Source organism: Oryzias melastigma, linkage group LG19, assembly GCF_002922805.2.
Source record: "Oryzias melastigma strain HK-1 linkage group LG19, ASM292280v2, whole genome shotgun sequence".
Lineage (NCBI taxonomy): Eukaryota > Metazoa > Chordata > Actinopteri > Beloniformes > Adrianichthyidae > Oryzias > Oryzias melastigma.
The window spans coordinates 14479245-14491053 of NC_050530.1; the positions used below are offsets into that span (position 1 = coordinate 14479245).

At 37.1% G+C, this 11809-nt stretch overlaps 1 protein-coding gene across 1 annotated transcript in view; it reads right to left on the reverse strand.

The window, feature by feature from the left end:
* Positions 1-11809, reverse strand: part of ttyh2 (tweety family member 2) — a gene marked incomplete in the record, with an annotated part of 66638 nt that overhangs the window by 9679 nt on the left and 45150 nt on the right. Inside the window, 2 exon segments of the mRNA XM_024285572.2 lie at positions 45-114; positions 5753-5825. Coding sequence (XP_024141340.1) covers positions 45-114; positions 5753-5825 — 143 coding nt within the window.

The following is an 11809-nucleotide window of genomic DNA, read 5'->3' on the forward strand; positions in this document are numbered from 1 at the left end:
AAAACATTTAAGAGTTTTTAAAGCTGACTCTGATGAAATCTCACCAGCACTGATGATCCCTTTTGTCTGACTCATGATGAACTTATCCGGAGACACGCAGAAATCGCTTGTACCCTAAAACCAGAGAGAAATGTGTGAGCTCCTCCATACTGAGTCATCTCCATGACATTAATATTTCAGTTTTTTGACATCCAGGAGGAAATAATGCTGCTCTCGTAAGCTACTTTAACAGACAGGAATGCTGTTCATTTCTGTCACTCATACACACTTTTACTTTTTCTCCCCCAACCAGAATCCTTCCCTGACGACGACAATAAAGTGGTGTTTTCTTAGCGCTGTGCTCTGCATGCCAAATGTCCCCCCCGTGCTCGGGACCGACCGGGCTGCGGAGCCTAACCTTCTCCGGGGGTTCGGCTAATGAGCCCTCGCACAAAGAGAGGAGATCAAGAAAGCTGAATTTATCAGCCAAGCCCAACTTGTTTGCTGGAAGGAGCTCTGCAGCCCAGCAGTAAGTGTGGGAGAATTCCTGACGGGACGGCTGGGATTGTCAGAGAACGCACGTTACAACTTCCTGGAAGGATTTTTCACTCTATCTCTCGAATTTTTAGGCAAAAGTCGGACTGTGGTCCTGCTATAGTTTTATCATTTGTGGGCTGAAATGCCAGAATCTGCCAGTAAGGGAAGTTACCACACCTGAATTTAAGAATAGAAAATAGAATATTTATATACTGTGTGACAACAATGTAGATGACGGCCTAAATTCAAAGTTTTCACGTTAAATGTAATATAACAAAAGATGACCATAAATAGAAAAATATACGGCTACTTTCAAATGAAATGATTAGAATTAGAAATTCCTCGCTTTTTTTATTCATAATTTGCTTTATAAAGAAACAAATATAAAAAACAAATTTGAATTTACTAAGAGTAATATCAACCGTCATTAATTGAGAAGAACGCTCTGTATTTTATTGTTTTGAGCTCTAATCAATGACAAAAAAATGTATTTTGTTCCATTGTAAATTTTAATGACATTTCACAATAAAAGCTCAAATGTTTTTTCCAAAATATTTGCCAGTTTCTGCGACTGAATATCCTCCAAACTATTCATTATAGCATTTTAGATACACTGCAAAACCCAGATTTGAATAAAAAGATCCTTCAAGAAAATTTGTCTTATTTTCTGCCTTCCAAGAAAAATATTCTTATTGAGAAAGTTTTTCAAAAGCAAAATAAATTTAGTTGGAGAAAACACGTCTCAGAGACTAGAATATTTCTCTTAAAACAAGAATTTTTATAAAGACAATTTTTTATACCCCAATGGCAGATTTATTTTTTCTTATTTGAAGAAAATCTGCCAATGAGGTAAGAATTTTTGTCTTATTTCTAAGGGAATGTATTTGGAATTTAGTCTCTCTTAACTACTTCCTTTAGGTTTAACTAATATGTGTTTGTAAAAAAATGTTCATTTACTGTTTTGGGAACTCCTGTCAGACGAAAATCAGGGTAAAAGGTACAGCAGCTATTTTTCTGTATTAAACAGACAAACAATGCTGTAAAATATGCTTTTTAAACCTCGATGTTGCTCTCTAATTAAGAATTAAATTGTTCTTCATGTTTAGTTTGTTCCTCAAAGTGGTTGTTTAACTTGTGTTTTATTATTATCTTCTGGCTCAATATTTCATTTTATTCTACAAACAGAAAAACTGAAATGGAAGCACTTGCTTCAGCTGCATAAAACGTCTCCACAAGGTCAGCACTGGAACTGTGCATCCATGCAAGCACACAGCGAGAGCAGCTCCAGATGACTCATTCATACGAGTACCGTCTGCTCACTCACAATGGCCTCGTCTGAAGAAAGCAGTGCGAATAAAGGTTTGAATTGCACTGAGGATGCTCACATACACGGACAGGACGGCTTTGGACACGTGAGCCAAGAAGGGTGGGGCTGAGCTAAACACTACGGAGTAGACAGTTTATGCAGCAGGTCGACTTCATTGCAATGAATTAGTGAGAGCAAAGCAGTTTCTGTTAAGTCACATCATCTATTCATGAGTCAGAGGGATGCAACTAGGAGAACCTTCTGGGTGTTTGATGAACCACCATCTATGAGTCACAAACACATTTTCTGAACTTTCTATACAGATAAGGAACTCTTAAGTTTTGCTTTTGTATTTTTTTTTCTACCATGTACACTTACACTTAGCAGCTACACTGTGATGCTTACAGCTTCTGGTCTTTCAGTACATAATCTATTTTCTGCACTATATGGCACACTTAAAAGCCTTATTTCTTTTTCCAAAAACGACACTGCGCCTTAAAATCCGGAATGCCTTTTATATTAATTAATTCAGGTTGTCAAATAAATTTTGAGAGGTCCAAGGCGCTTTGTCAAAATGTATGGTTGAGTGTTATTGTAAATACGATAACATGTAGCTGTGCTGGACTGTGTGGTTTTGTTTTTTTATGTGTTACAGAAAGATAACGTTGTCAAAGCAACATTTGTTTTAGCGCAGGGGTCTCAAACTCGCGGCCCGCGGGCCATCTGCGGCCCGCAGGATGATAATTTGCGGCCCCCGTCTTCATATGAAAGATTACTGTTAGTGCGGCCCGCAAGGCTGATATGAATGACAGTTGTTTTGTGCCGAGCTGAATGAACCAATCACAGTGAGGTATATGACTCTGGAGGCGGGACATCGGCGGTCTGTCCAGTGCCTCTGTCTATCATTCATTCCTTCCTCCAGTCAGCTGGGCGGAGGAGGAGCCAGGAAGCACCAAGCGCGATTTGCAGGACCCCGCGCGGGGAATTTGCTGCTCGCGGCTCGTCAAAAAATGTGTTTCTGTCGCCGCGCCGCGTGTCGAAGGGGCTACCAGCTCCGTCTGTGGATGTCTCTCTCAGAATGAATGGGAGACAGATATGATGTCGAGGAATACGTTTTTGACGTGCTGACTGTTCCTAACCAGAACTCCACAAGCTCCGATCCTCAAACCTGTAAAAGCCCGCCCCGCGCGGCGATCTGCGGCACCCGGCTGTCAGACATGAGATCCTGAGCTTGGCTCGCGCCTGTGTGCGTGCGTGTGTCTGTGACTTTTAAGGTTCACACACCGGCTGTGTCGGCGCGCATTCCAGTCCATGCAAACGCGATAGAAGTCCGATATTCTGCTACGCGCGTTTGCATAGAATCCCCCCCCCCTCCGAATGCGTGCTGATGCAACCGCCGCGTGCACGAGCACCCCACACCTCCAATGAATAGAAGACGCATACAGACGTGGACAAAAGTGTTCATACCCCTCCGTTACAGAAGGACAAACCCACAATTCTCACTGAAATCACTCAAAACTTACAAAAGTAACAATAAATAAAACACCTGTGATGTCAATTAAAGGACACACCTGAGTTAATCATGTCACTCTGGTCAAATAGTTTTCAATCTTTCATTGAGGTACCATCACTTTTGTCCAGGCCTGTTTCATTACTTGTTTTTTTTTAAATAATTATGTTAATCAACTATTCAAAAGGGATGGCTGATTTTGATTGTTTAATTTTCATTTTATTTATTTATTGTTACTTTTGTAAGTTTCAAGTGATTTCAGTGAGAATTGTGGGTTTGTCCTTCTTTAACTGAGGGGTACCAACACTTTTGTCCACCACTGAAGGTCAGATTTATTTATTGTGAGGAGAGTTCTACAAAAATCTACATAAAATGAAATCCTTCAAAGATTTTCTCGGTACCGGGGCTTCTCTAACTCTGAAGGAGGATCTGTTAATACAGACATTTGAAACTGAACAAAAATAATTAGTTTTCTCTAGTCAGTCAGTCAGTATGTGGTTTCTTCAGTTGTCTGTATCTGTTGTATGGTCATTGTTATTATTTTATTTATTTAGTACTAATTTATTTGTTTTTTTATTCATCTTTTAATGTACATGGTAAAAAACAAGAAAACAACAACAGAAAATTCTTTATAAAAACATTACACCTCAATTATGTAGTTTGAAATGGAGTAGGAAGAAGTTTAAAAAACTTTATCAATTCTACCCCCTAGCAATATATCTTAAATTTAATCTTCAATATAAACTATTTCAGAAACAGACATTAACTACCCTTATTTTTTTATATTTATAAATCAACACAGACAAAGATCTATACACGTCGTTCATTATTTATTCATTATTTTGTGTTAAAAATAAAGATATTTAAGAACATTGGAATGTTTTCTCAGCGATTTTCTTGTGAAAATCCTGATGCGGCCCGGCCTCACCTAGATTCTGTCTCCAGCGGCCCCCGGCTGATTTGAGCTTGAGACCCCTGTTTTAGCGCTATTAATCTGAAAGTTGAAAGCTGAAAGTTAATGGTATTGTGAATATTCTATTGGGGCTAACGTGTAGCGGTGTCGGACTGGGGTTTTCTAAGTGTTACTAACAGTATAAAGAGTTAGCATAGTACCATTAACGTTTATTTTAGCGGTATCAGTCTAGTTTTTTACATTTTGCAAATACAGTTGGAAGTTAATGGTACTGTTAATATGATATTGTGGCCAATGCCTAGTGGTGTCGGACTGTGGTTTTCCTTGTGTTACTAAAAAATATGGAGTTAGCATAGTCACAGTAACATTTATGTTAGCGCTATCAATCTGTTTTTAACGTGTTGCAAACAAACTTGGAAGCTACACGTATCGTGAGTGCACTATTGCGGCTAATGTGCGGTGGTGTCAGAGTGCTTTTTTTACTTGTTATTAACTAGGTTGTTAGTTAGCGTAGTAAGAGTAACGTTTATTTTAGCGGTATCAGTCTAGTTTTTTTAGGTGCCAAAACAACGTTGGAAGTTACAGGTACTGTGAACGTGTTGTTGTGGCTAACGTATAGCGGTGTCGGACTCTAGTTTTCTACACGTTTTTAACACTATTACGAGTTAGCGTAGTCCCAGTAATGTTTATTTTAGCGGTTACAGTCTGGTTTAATGTGCCTTATAGTTTGGTGAGCCTGATTTATGACATAAGTTTGAAAATAGATCAGTCGATGATGATGCGCCCTACAATCTGGTGCACCTTTACTGTGAAAAACACACAAAACATAAGGATGATGTCAATCTGGAAAGAGGAATTTATTAAATACAATAATCAGTGAAATCTCAGTTTTTATGGTTCCATCAAGGTGCCAAATATTTGTAGCAATCTCAAACCATCACTCCCCACCAACATGCTTGCCCATTTTCTGTGATGTGTTTGTGAGGGAACTGCTCACTATTCATGCAATAATACTTAGTTTTTCTTAAAATTTCAAACAAGCTTTATTTTTAGTATCTTGTGTTCACAGAAAGCTGTTCTGAAAGTCTTCTTGCCACTTTAAGAGCAAAAAAAAATGTATCATTTAATTCAAGGTACCTAGTTATTCTTTGTATGGAGATTTAACAGCTGTGATTGTTGGCCACTAAGAACTCATCAGGCCCTAGCTGGGTCATTCAGGAATGCAATTTCTGCAGGGAAGGATGGATTTTCTGCCGCAGAAAGTGTTGGGGTGGACCCACACAAACCTCTGAGGATACATTTTGAGAATGTTTTTTTGTGTTCACTACAACTGTATTGATCAAATTGAATTGGGGAAAAATGTTTCTCGTCGAGTAAAGTTTTACAGTAAAAATTGAAGCTTGATGACGAAGCATGGTTAAAGGTTGGTTTCTTGGTTGAAAGTGAATTAAAAATTACAAGGAAAAATGTAATGTACAGGTGAATCCAGGAGAGGCAAACATCTCACCACAGCAGTAGCAAGGTCGGCTCCCAGAGAAGTCCAGCTTAAGATCAGCGCCAGGACTCCAAAGACCATCATCCTGCAGACACACAGCAACAGTCCACCTTAACAGATTTATGCATTCATTTTGTGAAATGAAACTCGACTTTTAATTGATGCACTACCTAATAAATAAAATTAAATAAAATATTTATCCTCTCAGTTTCTTTGAATTAGAGAAATTTCTGACTTTAGACTTTCAACACTAAAAATAAGTTGCGTTCTCTAAAAAGAGCCACCTTAAAATAATCTGTTCATACATCCATTTGATAGAGATCAACCCTATTTCTTGTTTTTATACCCATTTTATTCTCATATGTACAAAGTTATATTCAAACAATTGGCTAGACGTTGCATTTGTCCATCTCAAATTTGTGGCTTTATTTTAAATTTTACCTAACTTTTTAAAAACACCAGCCCCGTATGCATGCTTCTGAGTGTGTGTTTCTGCTATGAATAATTTATGATACCATGCTGTAGTTGTGCAAAGCTGTCGTAAGCAGATGGCAGCAGTAGAAGAAACTGAACAAACAGTTTTGGGTTTTTTACTGACATGACTTAAGAAAAAAGAAAAAAAGCAGCATAAATTCAAAGGACGAGCGGAGGAGCAATGTGCTCCGTTGACCTACATCTGCTAGCAGGCCCTTGGGTGGAGGAGTGTTCCACCAACCATGAAGATGGTATTTCCTTTTTTTTTTTTTTACAGTTAAAATAAAGCAGTTGTCTCACTGATTTATTGTGGTAACATGTAAAGTATTAGCCTTTATCTATGAACGCTCTCCAAATATAAACCAGAATTCTTTTAGTTTTTGCTGCTCCATCAGTTTTTAGTTTAATCTTTTGTTTTTATTTAAATAAACCATTCGGAGGGCCAAAAGCTGCATGAGTGAAGTGATGACAGGAGCTTTATTTTGAAAAGCCTCAGGCTCAAACAGACCAGAATTGCTGACCTACATGTTATTTGGTGGTTAACTATGACAGCTGTTTTTACCTATTGCTAGGCGTCTGATTGCTCTCTCAGTCGCTGTTTAGTGACACTGCATTATTCAGCTTCAAGCTCCACAGCAGAATGAAGATTCATGGGAGCTTAGGAAAAAAAAGAGCAAAAAGGGTGTAATGCAGTAAAAAAAAGTCCTGGAGGCCGGAGAACAGGGGCGAATGACGCAATAGTGAATGCACTTGAGTGACTCTGAATTAAACCGCGCTGGGAATTGGACTTATTTTATGCAGAAAACAGCTGAAAAGAAAGAATTCACTGACAGAGAAAAAATGAGTGACAGGACCAGCATAATAAGAAAAGGAGCATCCCTGCTTTTTCTCATAAGTATTTTCATTAAAAAAAGGATTTATGTGGTTTAATATTGACTTTTGCTTTCTGAGAGTCCCCCTCCGATCATCTGTGATCTATTGTAAAAGCCCCCCCAGTGTTTTTTTTTTTTTTATCAGGGTTATGGTATTTTCTAAGACATAGTTTCTCCAGAGCAGCAGTGGTTAATTAGAAATTCACCTCTGAAACCCCGCCCCCCTTTCCCTCCCCGTTTCACATCACAAATACGCTCTTTTTCAAACCGCATTTTTTCATCTCTTCTTAATTCACAATGATTTGAATAAAGAAATACTCAGAAATGCAATTTTGACATTAATTTTCTTTGCATATGTCATGAGAAAAAGGCCACAAGTACATGTTAAAAACACAATTTTTCTATGAGTGGGTCTTTAAAATACTGTGGGCTCACAAATAATCATAAACTGTAAATTGATTCAACTTTGGCTCAACTTTACAGCAAAAACTTTCATGTTTTTGTGAGATACAAACACTCTACATTCCTGCAAGAGTTCTTTAGATCTTTGGGAAGTCTCAGACTCTGAGAAGTTGCCTTTCTTATCAACTTTTGAGCCAACCCAATTTCAGATTTTTACTTTTGTCTTTTAACTCAAAGTAGGCGACCTGGATTTTTGCCCACCCGCTGCGATTCATAGAAAATTGAAAAGCTGTGTCGTCTCCTCTTGTGCGCCTTTTGCACTGTGCTCAAACCATTATTATTGTATACCTTGTGAGCAAAAGCCCAAGTACACTTTCTTGTGGTAAATCATAAATACATAAACGCAGGTTGGACCCATTAGTGAATGCAGGGATATAAAAAGAACTTCATGCTGGCATACAGGAATCTACAGCTTCAGAAACTTTCAGGAAGACTGAAGGCGGATTAAACAAATGATTTGTTTCAATAATTAAAATGGTTGTAATTTTAGTGCCTTTTCACAACAAGTGCCAGCCTTCTTTAGGGTTTAAAAATAAATGCACTGCTCTCAAAATTAAAATGGCTTTAATTAACTACTAGTTTGACCCCCGAAAATGACAAATTGACGACAATCTATGGAGCCATGCATAGAAAATAAAACATACTGGATTTATTCTTCTGCGAAGGTTCGAATAAGAGAGAAAATGTAAAAATGCCTGATTGAGAAAAGCACATAGTTTCTTTGTCAGTCACTTAAGGTTTTTTTTAGTTTTGACTTAAATTTCCACAGGGCCATTAAAGACCCACTCCAATGAAAATAGTCTATTTTATGTTTTTAAACAAATTCTTGTAGCATTTTTCTCAGAGTAGAGGACCTATATAAAAGAGTTTACGATTAGAACTGCGTTTGAGTATTTCTTAATTCAAATCCCATTGGATCAAAAAACTGGATGCTAGAAAAGGCTCAGACTAATGACACAGCTACTGAAATGGGCGTGTCTAATTCTCTCCTCCCCCCTGCACGCATCCTGGCCCACTTACACTTAGGTGCTCGATACATGATGAGCGGGCAACACTCATGTTGTAGCGAATTGAGATTCTAGCTCAAAACTGTACGACAGGATTGATCCAGTATTGCTCGTCATTAGTTTTGCTCCGCTAATGTTAGCTTGAGGCTATACGTTTTACAGAGCTTTCAGCAATGAGGAGGGGAAGGGGTCGCTCTGTTTCAACAGTCCCGCCCACAACCCAGAATTGTATTTCTATTGAGCTACTACCACTGCAAAATGTGTCTTAAAAAAAACGCCACACAAACAGTCCCGCCCACAAATTAAGAGGAATTTCAAACGAACTCCTGTCGCTTTGCAAAAACTATATCCAAGTAAACAACTTTTTGTTTATTTAGGCTAAAAACGACAAACATAAATAAAAGACCAGTGAGAACACTTTTAAAATAGATCAAAAGATGAACACATTAGGTCTTTATGACCACAATTTGGCTCCATAGTTACCCCCATATAAACTTAAATAAAGTGAGATACAACAGATGTACTAAATGTTTGTTTATAAGCAACAATGAGTTCACAGAAACCCCTTTGACAGGAGGCGTAAGTGTGGCTCAGACTATATATTTATAATCTACACACCTCTAATATTTTGTTTACTTCATCTAGATTAAATTGAGGGTAAAATACAGTCTAATTTTGGAAGCATTGAAAACATTTCATTGACATCAAAGATAAAGTGACATTTCACACATAAAAGGAGTTTCAGTTGGCCATCTGTTTTTAGGTTTGAGTTTCTTTTTTTGGCTTTGCAAATTAGTGGTATGATAAGAGCAAACGTTAAAAAAAAAGACTTGATGAAAGCACGAAAAGTTAAAAGTGACTCACAAATGCTCAGAAGTGGATTTGGGTGGAGCTGGCTTGAAAACCTCATGGCCAGTTCCTCAGTTTTATTTTTTTTTCCTGAATCCTCTTGGCGTAATAAATGCTCACAAGATGGTCCTAATTAAAGTTACTGCTTCAGAACAGCTTGTGTAAATTTTGCCATACACAAAACTTTAAGATTTGTAGAGGTTTTTTGATAAATAAAGTTACACTTAATAAAAGTGCAACTTTAAAGTCGAAGTTTGATTTGTCAGGTATTTCTGTCAGTTTTCTGCATTTGTCTCTGTTAAACACACGTGAATGAAACCTTAGCAGTAAATTTTGAAGGGATAAAAACCTACAAGACAAAACAGCAAACAATAAAGTTTGTGGCCAACTCCCTTGTTTCACATTGCTGGGAAACTTCTTATCAAAGCCGTAACTCAGTCTGTCACAGCAGCACCCAGCAGAGCGAACATAAACATTAAATGAGTCGGTAGACCTCCAGAGAGTCATTTGCCTCCAGCCACATCTACTGTGCTGGAGGGAAGCATCTACTGTGAGGGCGGACTGTCCTAACACTAACCCCAGTGTGCGTCTCTGTGTGTAAATGTGGTTCGGAGGGCGAAGTGAGAGAAATTTTGAGGTTTGTGTGTCAAGTTTAGTTCAGCTCACACAGAAATCTACTCAACTGAATGAGAAAGGGAATGGTTTTTGAATGAACGGAGCTCCTGGTAACCATTTTACCCTTAAAAAAAGATTTATAAAAGGAGGAAGTTAAATAAAAAAACATATATATATATATATACATATATATATTATATATATGTATATATTATGTGTATATATATTATTATATATATGTGTGTATATATATTATGTATATATATGCATATATACATATATATATATATACATTCTAAATGTACAGTATACAGTTATATATATATATATATATATATATTTTTTTTTTTTTACACATATATACACATAATAGAGGGAGAGAATATTAAAAACAAGCACTATGTTTATGAGCATTACAAGTTTTTGACTTAAATTTGCCACAAATTTAAGGTTTATAACAAATCTAATTCAACATGACAACATACAAGAGGCAATTTTTCCTTTCTATTTAAACATATTTCCTTATCTATGTTCACGCTAGGCTCCGAAATGCATGTTCCAGTGACCGCTTTCAATTAAAACTTCAATGTAAACGCGCACATTACGAGCATTCTTATTAAAAACATACGTGTTAAGGCGTAGCTGTGCAAGTTTTTTATCTCTATTTATAAAGCACGCCACAATTGAACAAACGTTGAATGCAAAAGTACTTAAAATTTGACTAATCGGGGACATCAAGTCATTCATAATTTGCAATGGAGCTGCGAAAGAAAAAGCCTGGAGAAGTTGCACCGCTTTAACATTTTTAACTAATTCTCTGCCAAGTGTGAGTTCATGTGCTAGTATCGGGAAGCGACAGCCCGGTGTGAACGCTGTATACCAAAAACATTGTTAAGAATGCCTGTTAAGCAGGTTCTTGAATGCGCCACACATGCTCAGTGTGTATTTAGCTTTAATACTGATTAAAGTGAAGTATCTGGAGTAGAATTCGAAGCAGCCAAAAAAATACATAATAAAGAGAAAAAAATCACATAAGTCATACTGGAGTATAAGTCGCACTCCTGGCCATTCTATCCAGAAAAGATGTGACTTATATTCCAAAAAATACAGTAATTATTTTTTAAAAGTAACAACTAATATTATTCCAATGTGAGCCTTTGAAGAAACAACTAAAATATATTTTCTTTGGAATATATTTTTTTCTTCCACAGTATCCTTTTTCTCTTATTTCGGTCCAGACTTTGACAAAAGCACTTCAAAATGACTGTTTTATTTCAATACTGTAAATGCAGAGAGAATTTTAAAGATTCACTTTTTGTAGCCGCCATTGTTGTTGTTGTGTCACATGATGGGGACAGAATTTATTTTCGTTCACCTGTTCACCTGCAGGTCCCGGCATTTTTTGTTGATCGTTTCATTTTAAACATTTACCTTGAAAAATTAGGTCTTTTTTGTTACATATTTTTTAATGCTTAGTAATAATCACAACAACTTTGTTGGCCAATGAGAATTGTGTTTACTTTTGCGCATTACTAACAATGGATCTGCCTCAGCATCTCCTGTGTCTCTTTAAGCAGTAAAGTTAGAAGGACCTCCCAAATCATCACACTACCACCACCATATTTAACTGTTTCACAGAGCTCCCCAAAATTATTCATACTCCAGGTATAGTTGATTGTGGGGGAGAACTGTAGTTTTAACTGTAAAGTCTTGAAGATAATTAGGATTTATATTGGCAAAAAAAGACATAAAAGCAATTGCAACTCTTTTATGGCCCGCAGTGTTTTGGG